Source organism: Syngnathoides biaculeatus, chromosome 9 (assembly GCF_019802595.1).
Source record: "Syngnathoides biaculeatus isolate LvHL_M chromosome 9, ASM1980259v1, whole genome shotgun sequence".
NCBI lineage: Eukaryota > Metazoa > Chordata > Actinopteri > Syngnathiformes > Syngnathidae > Syngnathoides > Syngnathoides biaculeatus.
In genome coordinates this window covers 108,713-126,391 of record NC_084648.1, presented here as the reverse complement: position 1 = coordinate 126,391, position 17,679 = coordinate 108,713, and the positions used below count along the sequence as shown (strand labels likewise).

Here is a 17,679-nt window from a genome sequence, read left to right as displayed (position 1 = left end):
GGATGAAAAATGGAAAGGCAGTTGGTCCTGATGATATACCAGTGGAGGTATGGAAGCAATTTGGAGAGATGGCTGTGGAGTTTTTGACCAACTTATTCAACAGAATACTACCGGCGAAAAGATGCCTGAAGAATGGAGGAAAAGTGTTCTGGTTCCCATTTTTAAGAACAAAGGGGATGTTCAGAGCTGTGGGAACTATAGAGGAATAAAGTTGATGAGCCACACAATGATGTTATGGGAAAGAGTAGTGGAGGCTAGACTCAGGACAGAAGTAAGTATCTGCGAGCAACAGTATGGTTTCATGCCTAGAAAGAGTACCACAGATGCATTATTTGCCTTGAGGATGCTCGTGGAAAAGTACAGAGAAGGTCAGAAGGAGCTACATTGTGTCTTTGTGGATCTAGAGAAAGCCTATGACAGAGTACCAAGAGAGGAACTGTGGTACTGCATGCGTAGGTCTGGTGTGGCAGAGAAGTATGTTAAAATAGTACAGGACATGTATGATGGCAGCAGAACAATGGTGAGGTGTGCCTTAGCTGTGACAGAGGAATTTAAGGTGGAGGTGGGACTGCATCAGGGATCAGCTCTGAGCCCCTTCCTGTTTGCAGTGGTAATGGATAGGCTGACAGATGAGGTTAGACTGGAATCCCCTTGGACCATGATGTTCGCAGATGATATTGTGATATGCAGTGAAAGCAGGGAGCATGCAGAGGAACAATTGGAAAGATGGAGACATGCACTGGAAAGGAGAGGAATGAAGATTAGCCGAAGTAAAACAGAATATATGTGCGTGAATGAGAAAAGTGGAGGGGGAAGAGTGAGGCTACAGGGAGAAGAGATAGCGAGGGTGGACGACTTCAAATATTTAGGGTCAACAATCCAGAGCAATGGTGAGTGTGGTAAGGAAGTGAAGAAACGGGTCCAAGCAGGTTGGAACAGCTAGCGAAAGGTGTCTGGTGTGTTATGTGACAGAAGAGTCTCTGCTAGAATGAAGGGCAAAGTTTACAAAACAGTGGTGAGGCCGGCCATGATGTACGGATTAGACACGGTGGCACTGAAGAAACAACAGGAAGCAGAAATGGAGGTGGCAGAAATGAAGATGTTGAGGTTCTCGCTCGGAGTGAGCAAGTTGGATAGGATTAGAAATGAGCTCATTAGAGGGACAGCCAAAGTTGGATGTTTTGCTGACAAGGTTCGAGAGAGCAGACTTCGATGGTTTGGACATGTTCAGAGGCGAGAGCGTGAGTATATTGGTGGAAGGGTGCTGAGAATGGAGCTGCCAGGCAAAAGAGCGAGAAGAAGACCAAAGAGAAGGTTTATGGATGTGGTGAGGGAAGACATGAGGCCAGTTGGGGTTAGAGAGAAAGATGCAAGAGATAGGCTAAGATGGCAAAAGATGACACGCTGTGGTGACCCCTAACGGGACAAGCCAAAAGGAAAAGAAGAAGTACTGAATACTAGCTGAAAAGATCGATGGATTCCGTAAAAGGTCAACGTGTCGCCGAACACACTTCCGCGTTAACAAGCCGTCAAAAATTCCTGATGAGAACAGATACAGCAACAAAATATTCATATGTGTCCAGACTGCTATACACTTTCAAAAATTTCCATGTAAACAACACAACTTACTCACCAGATCCAGTTGTCCAAGACAAGCGGAAGCGAATCAATAGCCCAATTTCTTATTGGCGAAAACATCGATTTCGGCATTAAATACGGGTCTTATATGCAGGGTTTATCTAATTTTTCCACATACCTTCGTTTATTTTCCCCTTCTAAATGTCTCACAGTATCGCCAGGACTCTGGGCATCGTGCTACAAGATATATTTCCGTGTCGTCTCCAACCGACTTAGCATTGAGCAATGCTAAGCTTGACCGGCAATATGGCAAGGTAAACAAAAGTCGCATCATTTTTTGACGTAGGTGAACGAGCTCTATAGGAGGCAACATAACATTAACCTTAAAACTGTTTGGGAGAATTATCATCATCAATTTACTCACCCCCAAAAGTCCGTAGCTCGAGAGAGGCTGTCTGCTTGAAAAATAGATCTTGGGGTAAAAATGTCTGGGCACCCCTGCTTTACATATTAGATACAACTTCTGTAAAATTTGCCTACCGTTCCAGTAAGGCACAATTCTAGTTTTCCATCTTGAACCACGTAGATGCTGCTGTCCGGCTGGCCCGGCCTGAAGACATACTCCCCTTGTTGGAACTGTACAAATACCATATGCTTACAGAGCTCTAGAAAGAGCGGCTTCTCAAAGTGGCCCAGTACACTGTCAACAAAAAACAAAGTGTTAACAGTTCACTTGAGGAGTCATCATATGCAAATCAGCTATCTGATTGTTTTTAACCTACCGGACATTTTTAAGCATATAAAGCACCTCAGACGGAAGGTGAGAGTTGGCCACGTCAAACTCAGTAAGGTCTGCCTCCAGTACGGAGGGAGGAGGCTCCTTGGCCTGCAATGTAGGCACTTCCTTCTTAAACCGGAGGATCCTGCAAATGGAGATCGTTTGCGATAAAGTGTCAGAAAAGCGATGGTTGGATTTATGGGATGAAGTATTTTGGTACTTTTTGGCAATGTTTAGCATCTTCTGCTTCTTTTTCAGGCGTGGTCGAGAGGAGGAGGAGGTACCCACTAGTGAGGAGGTAGACTGGGAGACCTTGCAAGAAATGACAGTAATGTGAAAGGGAATTAGAAACAGAATTCCTGAGACTGAACTCCTGAGAGCAAACTTACTTTACGCATGATCTTCCGTCCATAGAACATGACTTTGTCCCTCTTACGAAAGCGATACTTGGGAGCCTCCTGTGCTTCTAAGTCTGTCAACAACAACAAACCATCTTAGAATGCAGAACTATACAAGCTGTGACTTTGTGTAATTATTTCATAAGTGCAAATAAGAATAGCATCACAAGCAACCACTGACTTCGAAGGTGGATCCGCCGTAGGATGAAGAAAATGAGGATGGCGATGAGGATTATGGCAACGCCAGCACCAATTACAATCCCCATCATCTGGGAAAAAAAAAAAAAAAAAAAAACACCAATTAGCTGTATTATGACATACTCCACTGAGAGGCCCCGTAGCTCAGTGGTTAGAGCACTGGTGTGGAAAACCAGGGGTTGTGGGTTCGTATCCCACTGGGGCCCCCACTCCCTGAGAAGGGTTGCGTCAGGAAGGGCATCCGGCGTAAAAATTGTGCCAAACATATGTGCGTTCATCTGAGATGACACGCTGTGGCGACCCCGAAAGGGACAAGCCGAAAGAAGAAGGATGACATACTCCACTGAATGACAACAACAACAACAAAAACATTGTATCTCATCAATGTACTGTTTAAAAACTGGACACATTTAAAAAAAAAAAAAAGGCGAATTAAAAAAAAAAAACTCTTCACAGCACTCACCATGCTGGTCTGGAGTTCTTCCTCCACAAATGTCTTGATATCTTTAAACTTGTCCTAATTGTAAACAGTGAAGTGACATGTTATGTTAATCAAGGAACTGTATCACCTCACTAGTGCAGTGCTTGGGTCTCTACTTCATTTACAGCAAAATTCTATCGATCAATCAAAAGCCTTCATTGTCAATATAGGACTGCGCATAGAACGAGTTAACGAGCGCTACTCCACAAGGTGCTTGTACCAATATAAAGAAAATAGAAATATATCTTATATTTTACTTTCAAATTCAGGTTGTTGTTTTTGTTTTTTTTGTGGGCAACGCAGAATGTCAATCAGAGGGAACGTTGTTTGGAACGTAATATTAGCTGTATGGTGCCCCACTAAACGTGCAATATGAATTACAGTTGTCCATGCATTCCTGAGTTGCAGACATTTTTCTGCCGAGAGGTCTAATATCATTTGAAATTTCAGGAGCTTGTCTACAACAGTCGCAAAGATCTCAATCCCCACCACCACCCCACCCCCCCCCCACCACAGTGGTGTCAACATAAACGTGTGATCTCACTGAGACAACAATCAGAGGAATTGAGGGCAGCCTTGACCAAATATGGACAAAGAAGAGGTTACAAAATCGGGTCAAACTGAAGTTGCTCTCAGAGCGGCCTTTTCTGGACACTCGTATGACAAAATCATGGTGCATTTTTTTAAATGAAAAATTACATATTCCTAGTGACTCCATGTTAGAGAGTCACTCTTTGTACATCTAAATAGGTAAAATATGGGGCCCTCAAAAATGTTATACTTCTGCATCATCTTTGACAAAACAAACAAAAAAAGGAATAAAAACCTTTACAATGCCAATGACCTCCCCATTTTTCCAGAGCTGCTGCATGCCAAACCAACCTCTGGGCCATTTGTTTGGACCTCTTGTTCCGAGGTACTCTGTCCCATTGTAACAGTGTTTCTTCATAAAGGTGATCCATAAAATGCTGCTGGAATAAAAGCAAGAGAAACATTATTGTTACAATATAGATATAGTACATTGGTGATCTTCAATACAGGATAAGTCAAAATGCAAGCACAATGGGGCTCAAAAGCACATCATTTTAGTCTCCATAAAAAAGGGCCTCTCAAAGGTGCCACAAAAGCAACCTCAAAGCCCGATGTGTGGTTTTGCATTTTGTCACAGGATGTCACATGACGTTAGCTCGGAGAGCATCTAAATAATAAACTCTTGTATGATAACGCATATTCAACTCATCCACAATGACTATCCAATTTCACTTGCTTAAATGCTACATCACGTGTCATCAAAGCATGGATAGTTTAATTTGGATTTTACATAGTTTTATGGTGGTCGCAAGGTGAAATAGTAGCAAACATGACTGCTTCACAGTCAGGAAATCCAGTTTCAAATGTCTGTTGCAAAAGAGCTTTGTGAGAGATTTTACACCAGCTTCTTCAAAAACCTTTTTCAAAAGCATTCATTTTACTTGAAATTTTGACCTTCTTTTGGGAGAGAGGGCATCATGTTCGGTTTATTACAGCGTTTAAATTACCCAAAGTTTGATTTAAAAACACTGTTTCTATGGAGTCAAATCAAAATTAGGGAATTTTTAAGAGGGAAATTCAAACAAATCGGTAGTCCTTTCTAGAACATAATCTTTACCCTAAGAGGTTCCAGTGCATTTCCTTTGTGCAATTAAATAATAAGAGAACACATGAACATCAATAAACAACAGTATGGACAAGCAAGGAAAAAAAAAAAGACTAGTATAGTTGAATAAGATCTTAGAGAAATGGTCTGACAAGTTTGACTGCCTTTCAGATTGCTGTAACAAAAATCTCATCTCTGGTTCAAAGCCTGCAATGAAAGCAAGTGACAGAGTCAAATGATTGCAATCTGCAGCAACAGGAACCAGAGTCCGAGCCAAACCTTTTGAACAGTCTACACCTCCTTGAAACTCAAGCACCTTTCTAGATAACATATGCAGATGATGGCGCCCCTTCCCTAGGGTTGGTCTTCTTATTGGTGTTGTGAAAAAATGTTTGTCCCCTTCCTAATTTCTCAAGTTGTTACATGTTTGTCAGACATAAATGTTTGCCATCATCAGACATATCTAAATATTAGTCAAAGACAACACGTAAACACAAAACGCAGTTGTTAAATTAAGGTTTTTATTGTTAAGGGAGAAGAAAATCCAAACCTACATGGCTCTGTCCGAAAAAGTGATTGCCCTCTAAACCCAATAAGGGTTGGGTCACCCTTAGCGCAGCAACCCCAATAAAGCATTTGCAATATCTTGCAATGTGCAATTATGAACCGCTCATCTTGGCAGAATTGTTGTAATTCAGCCACATTGGAGCATTACCGAGCATGAACCGACCGCCTTTTGAATCACTGCCAGTACTTGATGTTTACATGGACATTTGAATTCAACAGCCCCAGACCATCACACAACAACCAACATATTTTACTGTTAACATTGTGTTGTTTTTCTGAAATCCAGTGTTGGTTTTACGCCAGGAGTAATGTGACACACACACCTTCCAAAAAGTTCTTATTTTGTCTCGTCAGACCACAGAGTATTTTCTCAAAGGTCTTGGTGATCATCAAGATGTCTTCTGGCAAGATTGAGACGGGCCTTAATGTTGTTTTCACTGGGAGTGGTTTTCATCTTGTAACTCTGCCATGCTCACCATTTTTGTAGGTATGTTTTTTATAGTGGTGTCATGAACACTGATATTAACTAAGTTAATTAAGCCTTGTAGTTATTTGGATGTTGTTGTGGGGTCTTTTGTGACCTCTTGGATCAGTCGTCGTTGCACTCTTGGGGTAATTTTGCCAGCGTTCATCTCTGAATATGTTTGTACCCTTTGTGGATAATGGCTCTCACTGTGGTTTGCTGGAGTTCTAAAGCTTTAGAAATGGGCTCATAACCTTCCTCACATTGGTTTATATTGTTTAGCTTGCTTCTCATTAGTTCCTGAATTTCATTATATTCCTGCACGATGTCAAGATTTTCAGGCTCTTTCGGTCTATTCACTTTGTCAGGCAGGTCCTATTGAAGAGGTTTCTTGATTGAGAAAAGCTGTGGCACTATCAGTCTTCGGTGTGACTAGAGAAATCAAACTCTGGTATGATAAACCAGTTATATTTTAACAGGGGGAGGGGCAAATACTTCTTCATACAAGGCCATGTAGGTTTGGATTTTTTTCCCCTCCCTTTATAAAAATGTTCACTTAAAAACTGCATTCCTTTGTTATGTCTTTGACATATTTAAATTTGTTTAATGATCAGGAAGGCAGAAAAAATTTTCATAAAACCGCAATATGAAACCTCTACTGAAGCTAAAGCTTCGGCGCCAACCATACAGAGACCATATCCAATATAAAAAAAAAACTGATTGAAATGTTTTATATACTCTAGTGTATATAGTATGATGTGGGGCGGGACGCTGGACGACTGGTTAGCATATCTACCTCAAGGTTCGGAGGATTCTGGGCTAGAATCCAGCCTCCCCTGTGGGGAGTTTGCATGTCCTCCACATGCCTGTATGGGTTTTGACCGGGTACTCTGGTTTACTCACATATTCCAGGTACATGGTAGTTTATTAAAGACTCTAAATTGCCTGTAGATGTGAACGTTAGTCTGAATTGTTGTTTGTCTTGGTGTGCCCTATGATTGGCTGGGGACCATTTCAGGATATACCTCGCCTCTTGCAAAGATTCAGCCGGGATTGGCCCCAGCACGCCCGTAACCCTAATGAGGATAAGTGGGATGGAAAACATATGGATAGTTTACTCTGCTGGACTTTTTTGTTTGTTTGGTTTGAAATCAAGTTGCTCAAAACAATATTGATGTACAGTCGATTTTCCGGAGATCACCCAAAAACATCTTAACCTCGGCCAGTGCTTTATAAAGATATTATAACATTATCATAAGACAATTACATACTTATTCATCCAGCCTGCAACATACCAACCCGATTTAGCTGACACAGGGATACGTGGTGTAGATGAGAGTCCATGGGACAATAGAACATGTGTCTCTGGAAAAATACGCCGGGGCATGCAATTGGTATAGTCATTGTGAACTGACTGTTTTCACACAAACGACTCATCTGATAGTCAGCAATCGTGTCTTATTGTTCAAACTCAGCCAAGGGTTAGTGCATCTGCCGTGATCACATTATAAGATGTTTAATGAGCTCGATTGTAGCATGCATCACCTCCAAACTGGTATCTTAATATGGAATTTCAATTTTGTACAGATGTGAACTAATTTTATTAATTTTCAGAGGAACACCAAATGCTAAAATGGTTGTAATTGTCTCCCTCTTGTACTTGCATGTACTCAAAATGAAGCAGCAACGCAGGCTGGCGTCAGCAGCATGATGAGTCTCATACACTCCCTGTTAGTCTTCATCATCAGCAAATGGTTGAATGTTACTAAACTGATGTACAAAGATCAGAGATGATCTATACATCGATGAAGTAGTGAAAGGCTGGGGGGAGCATCGTGTTGCATGAAATATGACGCAGTAACAAAACAACCCCCCAGACAGGCTGCTGCTGCAATAGAGTGAGAGAGGAAGCTTCATCTGTCAGCCATTATCCCTAAAACAAGAAGCTTCAGCTTTCAAGGTGGCAGAGCTCTTCTAGTTAGTATACCTATTATAGTTGTGTGCCCTTTTGACTAGAAATTGGAATTCAGCAGCAAAATCTAGCTGACCTTGCACTTAATGCAAACAACAGAAGTCAGTTAATGGAAATCAATAGCAGCTATTGTCTGCAATTACAGATTTGGGAGAGTTGAGCATTCAATTTCCAAAGTGTACGTTCTATTGCGCCAATTGCCTGCGCAAACATGTTTTTCTTTTTGGCTTGAATGAGAAGGTGTGTGACTCTGCACCAAAATTGCTTTCACACAGGTAAGGATCAATCCAGGCATTAATGATTAACGTCTTCCTTCACATGTACATGTGTGTTGAAGACACGAGCTTGTTGCCCAACAGAGAACGAGACAAGTGGCAGTCTCTTGCCTTCAGGCTGTGCCTCCCTCCACCAAACTCAATATCTATTGTTCTCTACGAACAAAGCTAGCGTTGACAACACTGTACAGAGAAGATGCAAACACAAACATGCCTTTGTAACGGGATGCACATTTGTAATTTGATTTGAAATGTAGGATTAGCAAATCAGATTACGTTTGGGCCAACATGCGATTGGGTTTTAGATGCGACACGCCACACCCCCAGGGAAAACTTGTCCAAACAGGACATGGCATTGAGTTCACTGAAAGAGATGTCACAGCTAAGTGATTTTATGGTATGTAGTAAATATGAGCGTTTTGTACAGCACTGGCAATGTTAACATGTCAGGTGTTAGCGCATGTTTTCCCCTCGTAGCCAAAATAGTTTTGTATAACATGCACCACCTGAGGTGTTGCCTTACTGACCTCAGAGAAATGAATTGACTGATAGTGTTTTAAGTTCTGAGGGTATTGTCCAAAATAACAAATACAATCCATGGAACACACGTGAACGCAAACAAACATCGGTGCTATATTTAGTCCGTGGAAATTAGCAACATTGGCTCGTTATTACCCCTCCCTGAAAACCACTAAGTGACAGATGGATGTGTGTGAATGTGGAACATACAGTACAGAGGGAGACAAATTATTGAAATGCTAGTGCTTCTCGTTGTATTGCTATGTGGGAAAATCGAGACCCTGACAAACATCTTGGCGACGTTTAGAGCAGGGGGCACTTGGCTGCCTGTCCCACTGGTAACGTCATCCCTGATAGCTAACACAAAAACATAAGCTAGCGGTCGCCGTCCGCTTTTGTGATAGCCACCCACTAATAACTCTAGACTTGCATATGTTATCAAGAAGAGCGATACACTTGGGTTGCCTAATTGTTACAATTCCCTCTGAAAGACATTAGATACTCAGAACGATAACACCCTCGTTACTCACACTGACAAGGCTGAGATGTACTTTGCACCACTCGCTTCTCCTCAGGGTCAACTCGATCAGTACAACGACTCGGGTAATGTCTATACAACCCGTACACATTTAAATTAAAAAGCATTTATGACAAGTTAGGACGGAACAATTACCTGGGCTGAGGGACTCCAGATTTTCCATCAATGACGGTCAAATAACCAAATACTACTCGCGTTAGATAAACTCCTTTATTTTCTGCAAGCCGCTAAACCAATCAAAAATAAAGGCTGTAACAATGAACCAATCATTGCGCTTATGCGGGCCAGGGGCTGAACGTCGGCCTATTCCGATGTAAATATAGTCTCGTTGTCCAATGAATATAGAGGTACACAATTTGTCCATACGTAATTGGATGTCATGAGGACTGACAGCCTTCGTGTCCTACCCCACGCGGTAGAGCTCGCGACGATGGCAAAGTACTGTACTACATTTAAAGCGCACATATTTTGGCTATTTAGAACCAAAAGAGACTTCAGTAAAGGCACGGAAGAGCATTTCAAATAAAGAATGAAAGTCTGAAGTCAATGGGTCGCAAATTGATGTTATGTCACCAAATATCAACTAGTGACTGGCTGTTCCGATACTTTTGTTCACTTGAAAAGTGGGTAACTTCGAGCAAAAGATGCACTGTCTTCGGTTGTTTAACATGTCTAGATGTGAATATTTTGAAATAAAAGTTGAAATTCTGAACTTTTGACCCAGATCATCTTTTGATCTGAAACCCAAATATCTTCAAGTATACAACAAAAACAAAGGAATCGACCTTGTCATTCTAATACTTTTAGAGGGGAGTTCATGCAAAAATAAAATTATTAATTAAATTGGAAGATGTCCGAACATGAGCTCAATCATCCATCCATCCATTTTCTTAGTTGCTTATCCTCACCAGGGTCACGGGAGAGCTGGAGCCTATCCCAGCTGTCAACGGGCAGGAGGCGGGGTACACCCTGAAAGGGTTGCCAGCCAATTACAGGGCATATCGAGACAAACAGCCACACTCACAACAACACTTAGGGGCAATTTAGAGTGTCCAATTAATGTTGCATGTTTTTGGGAAACCGGAGGAAACCCACGCTGGCACGGGGTGAACATGCAAACTCCACAGACGGCGGGTCCGGGATTGAACTTGGGACCTCAGAACTGTATGGCCAACACTAATCGGTTCCGCTACCGTACCGCCAGGCATAATTCGTTAAAAAAAAAAAAAAGTAGTATTGTAAATTGTGTATTTTTTTTTCCATACAAAAACTAGAAACCGTAATGATTACATGAAGTAGAAAAAAAAACCACTCTCCACAATGTATAAATACACACTATTATGCGGTGCCTTTATGTTGACGAACAGCGATTCCGTAACATTTAGTATTTCAGTGCAAATCCACAGACTCAATCTGAAGCATTTAAAATGTTTTTATTGTGAGGTGAGTGCCAAGTCAATTAAATAATTACAGATCTGCAATGGGCTTGTGGGGCCAATATGGATATTTGACAGTGTCCAACTTTGTCTCAGGGAAGGTGTTGTTGAGATCTTCAATGGTCATCTGGTCGAAGGGGATCATATTCTTAAACTTATCCAACTGTGAGGGAACATGAAAGGAAAGAAAAGAAAAGAAAAAGACAAAAGAAAGATGTACATAAAAAATGTCTTCACGATACCCTTGCGGTATTTTAACAACAATAATCACCTCCGCCTCATACTGAGCGATGCGAGCTTTTGAAGCTTCAATGTAAGATGTGGCATCTTTGTCCTGGTCACGCCAATGTCAAGAATTAAATGAGATAAGAAATGCATGTAACAGAAGACTCAATTCCAATAAATGGGGATCTCTTTTTTAATGTTTGGTGATGGCAATATTTGTGAACACTTACAGCTTCTGCCTCCTGCTCATTGATGGCACTGGTCTGCGTATCAACAGGCTGAGGGATCTGCAGCGCTTTAAACTATGAATAAGACAACGATGCAATCAGGAACACAACCAATTCTAGTTCATTGAAATCATTCAGAAAAGCTCAAAGTTGTCATCCAGATGTTGGCTTGCTTAATTTACCTTCTTCTCAAACTCATCGACCATCCCAGCTTTGGCCACAGCACTCTTGTAATAGCTCCAGTCAATGGCCATGGGAGACTCCGGCAAGGAAGCCAGTCTAGTCAGGCAAGAGTGTAAAAACACAGGAATGAGCACTGCTGGGGTTTAGTTAGAAAGCAACATTCAAACAAAATGGAATTTTTCACAAATGTGGAAACTGAGCTGAATTTACAACTAATGTTGGCAGAATATCACAATTTAATAATACTGTAAGGCATTACACTTTCAGTATGTAGCTCTTTTCAAGCCACTCAGACACTTCACAATCATTGTCTCCTCAGTCACAACGTGGTGGTGGAAAGGTACTTGTGTAGCCATAGCTGCCCTGGGCCAGTCTCATGGAAGTGTGGTACTGTACCAAAAGGACAACCACACTCATTTAAGTTGTCACACACCGAACTGGCCCTCATTTCAGCTAGCACTCTACAACACTTTTTCTGAGGGTGTTAAAAGAACTTGAGACTTTTTTTGGAATAAACACAAAGACAAGATTGCTTTCTCACTTATTTTGTCAAATAGATTTGCCAAAACAGTAGCAAACACACTCATTCATTTCATACTACCGCATTTTCCTGATACTTTTTTTGAACGGCCTGTTTTCCAATGCGGTTAAAATGTTTTTGTTTTGGGTTTTTTTGCTAGCGGCTATGAAATTACTGATTGTTGTCCAACTTTGAGCAACCTATGTAAGACTCTGAAATAAACAATAATCATCTTAATGAGGACCTGATGAAAGAAAAATATCTTACATGTCTTGGACAATTGGCTACATACCAGGCTACAATATTGCAATCCCAGATATTACATTCTCACTCCGTAACGGTTAACCAACCAAGACACTGCTAATGTTGCACTGGTGCTAGAATCAATGCTAACAATGTTCATTGTTGTGCTCAGTGCTTTCACTAACATTTTAAAGATCTATGTGTCGTATGGAATAAGGAAAGAGAGAGCAAAGATTGAAGAGTAACAAAACAAGACTTAGCGATAAAGTGTAAATGCGATGAAATTTAACTGACTTAGCAGAAATTGCATCACTCCGGGTCTTGAGGGCATTAAACATGCCCCTCTGGTTGGGTGGGACACGCTCAGCAAATGCCACCCAGTCGACGGCCTTCAGGGCTACACGGCGGGCTGCCATCTTGACAATCTGAAATATACAACGGAAGACATCAAAGGAAGATAGATAACAGAAGATCATACAAGCATTGAAATGTTCACGCATCTTTTAATATAGACTTAAAGGAAATTTTAAAGACACTTCTCAATCTCATATCGAAGTCAGTAATCACAGTACACCACCCAAATATGGCATTCCATTTTCTACAGGAATAAACTATGTCTAATTTAAAATGAGTGTATCGCAGACATGATATTTTCCTCAAAATTTGTAAACCATGTGAGGATTTCAATACTGCTGAGATTAAGCGGACATCAAACTGCTCATTTCAAAGCTGACAGTAGGTGTTTCTTGAAATGTATTTAACCGAAGCACATGTTTTTAATCATCTTTCACCGCTCACTGCTTGGGAATTAATCATTAGTGTTGGGACAGACGCATGTCAGTTGTACGATCAAATGTAAAATCTACCAAAATACTAAAGTTTTCAATGTCAACAAAACAGGAGAAATAATTGTACTTTTGCCACATTTCGTGCATCGTCCTTGGTATGAAAACGAAATTGGCTGCAAAAGGACTTAGCACCAGCTACAATTGCTAGCTTGCTAGCCAAGGTCAGAGAAGACTTTTTCTCACCCCAAGGTTTCGACTAAACATCGACCGACAACAAATCCACATTTTCGACGAAAACACTTGCAGAAAGCCTCTCTATTGCATACAAATATAGCTTTATGTAACTTCATTGAATAGGAGCAGACGACAGAGTACTCACCTCGCTTCACGCGTCTGTGACAGACAGCAGGACGCAGGAGCGGAAGTGCTTCTTGATTGAACCAAACGGGTCTGTACTGAGCCAATCACCATCGCCTCCTACTGGTCAAACAGGAAAACAACAACCTTGCCTTCTGACGCGTGAGCACACGGTACAGTATTTATGGAAACAGCAATGGCCACAACTGCGTTTTCAAGGTGAGATTAATAATAACAATAGTATAAATGATCATTAAAAAGAAATAAAAAAACACGGCAGGTGATGAAAAATATGTCACCTTGCTGATTTTAATAATAATGTACAGTAATAATTCTTTCGTGTTTGAAGTTAATTTTTTATTTATTTACAATTAAGTAACCAATTATTTATTTACATTTTACAAATTTAAATGTAAGTATTTTTATGTTCGTGTCCCGTATCATGATATACAATAAGCAAAAGAATCAGTTATTATTAAAATGATTATAGATGTCGTTAATGTACATTTGATTTTTTTTCTAAAAGCATTTTTGATACTATTTTATTTGATTATTTATGCTCCATACATTAATCAGTTATTTATTGTTATTAATCAATACAAATAGATTAAGGTTCATTCATAGTTTTTAAGTAACCAAACATAAGAAATAATGACTAGATGAAAGAAAAAAATGAAAGTATTCATGATGACTTTTTTCATTGTATTATCTACGAATTATAATTTAATTAAAATAATTCATTTACTTAAAACTAATTAACCTTGAGCTCACCACAACACAACCAGGACTGTTTGTGAAATATAGTGTCTCATGTATATCCTCACCTGGCCAGAGTTATCCAAATGTGTAGATTAATTGCAAACGTCTATGCACTTGAAATGTTTACAGTATATATATTTTAGGTTTGTTTGGTTTCATTTTAAACACCAATCGGTGTAAACTGTTCCCTAGATAATATTGTGGCCCGTGAGTACTGTCCTGTCTTCATTAATGAAATTTAGGAACATGAAGAATTTACATTTGACAAATCGCTTTGAATATACAAAAGTTTTCTCCTCAGTTTGCATATTTTACAGCAGGGTTATTCACCAAATTTCCAGTTTACCTTGACACTTTAAGACGGAGAAATGTCCACATCAATTGAGCTTAACTTAAAATAACACTACACGCAGTCTCCTGTGACAACAACATTAAAATACAAAAGAGATTCGGGTTTTGTACGTTTATTTACATCTTTCATATGTAAGAAGTGTACACAGTACATATAGAAAAGATTCAATAAATACAAACATCCTGCTGTTTCTCGAGCGAGACTGCGGGACATTTTTATCTACATTTACAGCAAAATAGGATAAAATTCGATAGTAATCCTCATAAAGGCCACGCTGTGAGAGTAAACGAATTTGATACACACGTAATATAAATTGTCTCTGTTGACAACTCTGTGATAAGTAAAATAAACACTTGAAGAAGATGGTGACACTTGATGCTGGCTCTCTTTGATATATGCTAAGTCACCTAACCACGCGTGCCCCACAAATGCATACATTTGTAGACGTCCAACAATGCAGTTTCAGTTATGGAGGTACCGGTAAGAAGATTTGTCAAAATATAAGATCGTTTTTTTTTTAAAAAAAAAAAAAAGTTTTTCAGCTGGAAATACTTATTGTGCCTTTGAGTGATTTTGCAACCGACTGTCCTGAAAACTTGGATTTCCCGGGAATTTACTAAGACAAATAGTACATCCCGTAGGTGACAGGTCCACCAAAGAGTCCAGGCACCGGCAGACTGGTCCGGGGGAAGGGGTTCGAGCCGGGCCCCCATGATGCCGAGCCCTGCATGTGCGCGCCGAGGGGGAAAGGCAGCGCGAAGGCCGACAGGACGGGTTTGGAGGCCAACTTCAGCTTCTCCAGCTCGGCTTCCTGCAGCCTCTTGGCTTTGGCTCTGCGATTCTGGAACCAGATCTTCACCTGGGTCTCGGTCAAGTTGAGCGAGCTGGAGAACTCGGCTCTCTCGGCGATGGAGAGGTACTGCTTCTGGCGGAACTTGCGCTCCAGGGCCAGCAGCTGAGAGGTTGTGAAGGGTGTGCGAGGTTTGCGGTTGTTTTTGTGCTTGCGGAGAGTGCACTGAGATGGGCTGGAGCTACCTGGGAAGGACACAAAGAAAACAGAGATATATGTTATGGTACCGATGGGTGGGGAGCCCGTAATACATTTAACCTATTGCATACTGATGCTCCAGGATATGTGCTTTTAAGAATGTTAATGAGTCAGTGATGGGCATGTTTTCAGTGTCGTATTTTCTGGACGATGAAAGGAGGGGAAAATTAGAGACCGCCATCTGAAAAATAAAATTATTAAAAGCAAATTCTTGCTAAAGTCACCATCACGGCTTAGTTTCTTTTCCGTTCAATTATTTTTGGTATACGTTGATAATTTTGCTGTCATCTCTTGTCCAGCCCCACCCCAAACCAATAAGCGTTCTATAAATATTTTAGTATACTATCAGCAGCCGGATTTAACTGATGCGAAACAGAGTAAACTATATTAAAAGTCAGTCAGGATGAGTCTCATCGTGAAAGGGTTTCGCGACATCGCACCAGAAACCGGCCTTCAAATGATAAACGAGAGTACAACGAACGCACAGAACCAGCCATTCAGTGGCGTTTTGTCCTTACGAGGGGTTGACGGGAAGGTGCTGGTCTGGAACCAAGTGCCGTGATCGCTGTCAGCCGACTGCGGGGCGTCCTCGGTCGCGCTGCTGCGAGCAGCGGGCGAGCCCTCAGCGGCGTAAAAAGTCCTCGGAGAGAAGTGCGGGGCCGGCTCCAAACAAGTCCGACAGGCGTCCGTCTTGGAAATCAAAGCCTCCACGCTGAACGGGAGGCGGCTTCTCTCCTGCTCCTTGGGCTGGGCGTCGTCCGTGTCCTCTTCGGCGTCCCGGGACGGCGAGCCCCGCGCTGCGTTCATCTTGAGGCGAGGCGATGGGGGCCACGCACCTCCCGGTCGATCGCGATGAGTTCAGTGACAGAGAAGGAGACGCGCACTTAACTTTCACGCGGAGGAAGAGGTGTGTTTCTCCTGCTCGCCCCCGCCAATCAGATGGCTAATTGGGGCTCGGTCGCGATTTGATTGGCTCAAGGCCTTCTAAGGAACATCAAGAGGAGTAATTCATCATCCCAGCCCGTGCTGCCAGAGGCCATTCGGGGTCCTCGCAAAGTAGCTTAGGCCAATTTTAGTGGAATTAACCAGTGGCGAAGACACTTCCCACCATTTCTATGATTCATTAGCCGGACACTCAATCTGCAGCACTCGCTCAAGTGGCACTCTCACGTCTGCATCCAAATCAACACACAAGAATGCACTCTTGTAATGTGTGCTGTGATCACTGCACTAACCACATGATGAATAACATACAAAAAACAAAAAAACAAAAAAAACTAAATGTTTAACGCATGTATCACACGAACGTGACAACTCGTGACCTTTTTCCAAGAAGGAATCACCTATAGACTAAAAGTTATCCCTTTATCAGAGAAAATCAAATTAAACAAGTCCACAGAGAGCGACCATGATTGGGTCCAACACTTGCTGTATCGCAGCAATTTAAGGCCTGTCACGATCCTTTCTGGCTTCACAATGGCCTCGCTGAGAAGCAACAGGCCTTTTTTCTTTTCCGTCTTCCTCCAGCTCGTCTATTTAATAAGCCAGAAGACAAGCTGTGTTTAGCAGGCGCCAGGCTCGGCTGGATCTCAAAGGGAGACACCTCGGGGAGAAACTTTGGTGCAACCCCACTAAACCGGTTGTCCCCAAATATTTCAGCACACTTCCCAACCAGCCTGGACGTGTAATTGATCTTTTTTGTTTAAAACTCACAGCAACATTATTTGGAGTTTAGGACTTTGGTCTAAAAATCCTTTTCATCATTAAATAATAAAAGAACCATCAGCATCTACCTGTCATCCATTCTGTCCAATACATGCATTCTTTGAAGCTTGTTGTTGTAGTTGACGGAAGTCATTTTGAAAGTCTCTATTTGATGGTCAAAATGATAAATTTAACATTATTGGGAATTATTATGCTGTATTTTATCCGGCGTAAAAATTGTGCCAAACATATATGTGCGTTCATCTGAGATGACACGCTGTGGTGACCCCGAACGGGACAAGCTGAAAGTAAGCTCCATTTTAGAAGATTTTTTAAAGTGAACCTATCTTATAATCCATCAAAGACAAAAATAAAAACAGGCAAATGAATTATTATTTTTTAATAAAATAATTGTTTATACACAGGCGGCATAG

The 17,679-nt window shown here is 41.3% G+C and overlaps 3 protein-coding genes and 1 non-coding gene across 13 annotated transcripts in view; 1 reads left to right on the top strand and 3 right to left on the bottom strand.

The window, feature by feature from the left end:
• pnpla6 (patatin-like phospholipase domain containing 6) overlaps positions 1-9,677 on the bottom strand; it is a 31,058-nt gene extending 21,381 nt beyond the window's left edge. For 6 of the 10 annotated variants that reach the window (XM_061829621.1, XM_061829620.1, XM_061829622.1 and 3 more), the window contains exons 1-8: positions 9,539-9,604; positions 4,316-4,404; positions 3,416-3,469; positions 2,936-3,023; positions 2,746-2,828; positions 2,577-2,668; positions 2,361-2,501; positions 2,119-2,278 (exon numbers count right to left, since the gene is read on the bottom strand). In XM_061829621.1, the coding sequence (XP_061685605.1) occupies positions 2,119-2,278; positions 2,361-2,501; positions 2,577-2,668; positions 2,746-2,828; positions 2,936-3,023; positions 3,416-3,469; positions 4,316-4,363 (666 nt within the window). In that variant the 5' untranslated portion in view covers positions 4,364-4,404; positions 9,539-9,604. Of the gene's footprint in view, positions 1-2,118; positions 2,279-2,360; positions 2,502-2,576; positions 2,669-2,745; positions 2,829-2,935; positions 3,024-3,415; positions 3,470-4,259; positions 4,405-9,395; positions 9,462-9,538 lie in introns of those variants that run through there. The other 4 variants (XM_061829614.1, XM_061829613.1, XM_061829615.1 and 1 more) reach the window with 4 other exon arrangements.
• trnas-gga (transfer RNA serine (anticodon GGA)) lies at positions 3,086-3,158 on the top strand. Its single transcript has one exon. It is a non-coding gene; the product is annotated as a tRNA-Ser (tRNA).
• Positions 9,678-10,817: 1,140 nt separating the features above from the next.
• atp5pd (ATP synthase peripheral stalk subunit d) lies at positions 10,818-13,534 on the bottom strand. Its single transcript, XM_061829978.1, has 6 exons — positions 13,405-13,534; positions 12,532-12,662; positions 11,474-11,570; positions 11,295-11,366; positions 11,111-11,173; positions 10,818-11,002 (listed from the first exon to the last, which is right to left on the bottom strand). Exons 2-6 carry the CDS (start codon positions 12,651-12,653, stop codon positions 10,871-10,873), a joined length of 486 nt encoding a protein of 161 aa, XP_061685962.1. The 5' UTR covers positions 12,654-12,662; positions 13,405-13,534; the 3' UTR covers positions 10,818-10,870.
• Positions 13,535-14,614: 1,080 nt separating this feature from the next.
• Positions 14,615-16,429, bottom strand: LOC133506229 (homeobox protein MSX-2-like). The gene is made up of 2 exons (XM_061830162.1): positions 16,060-16,429; positions 14,615-15,528 (listed from the first exon to the last, which is right to left on the bottom strand). Exons 1-2 carry the CDS (start codon positions 16,346-16,348, stop codon positions 15,110-15,112), a joined length of 708 nt encoding a protein of 235 aa, XP_061686146.1. The 5' UTR covers positions 16,349-16,429; the 3' UTR covers positions 14,615-15,109.
• Between the last annotated feature and the right edge of the window lie 1,250 nt (positions 16,430-17,679).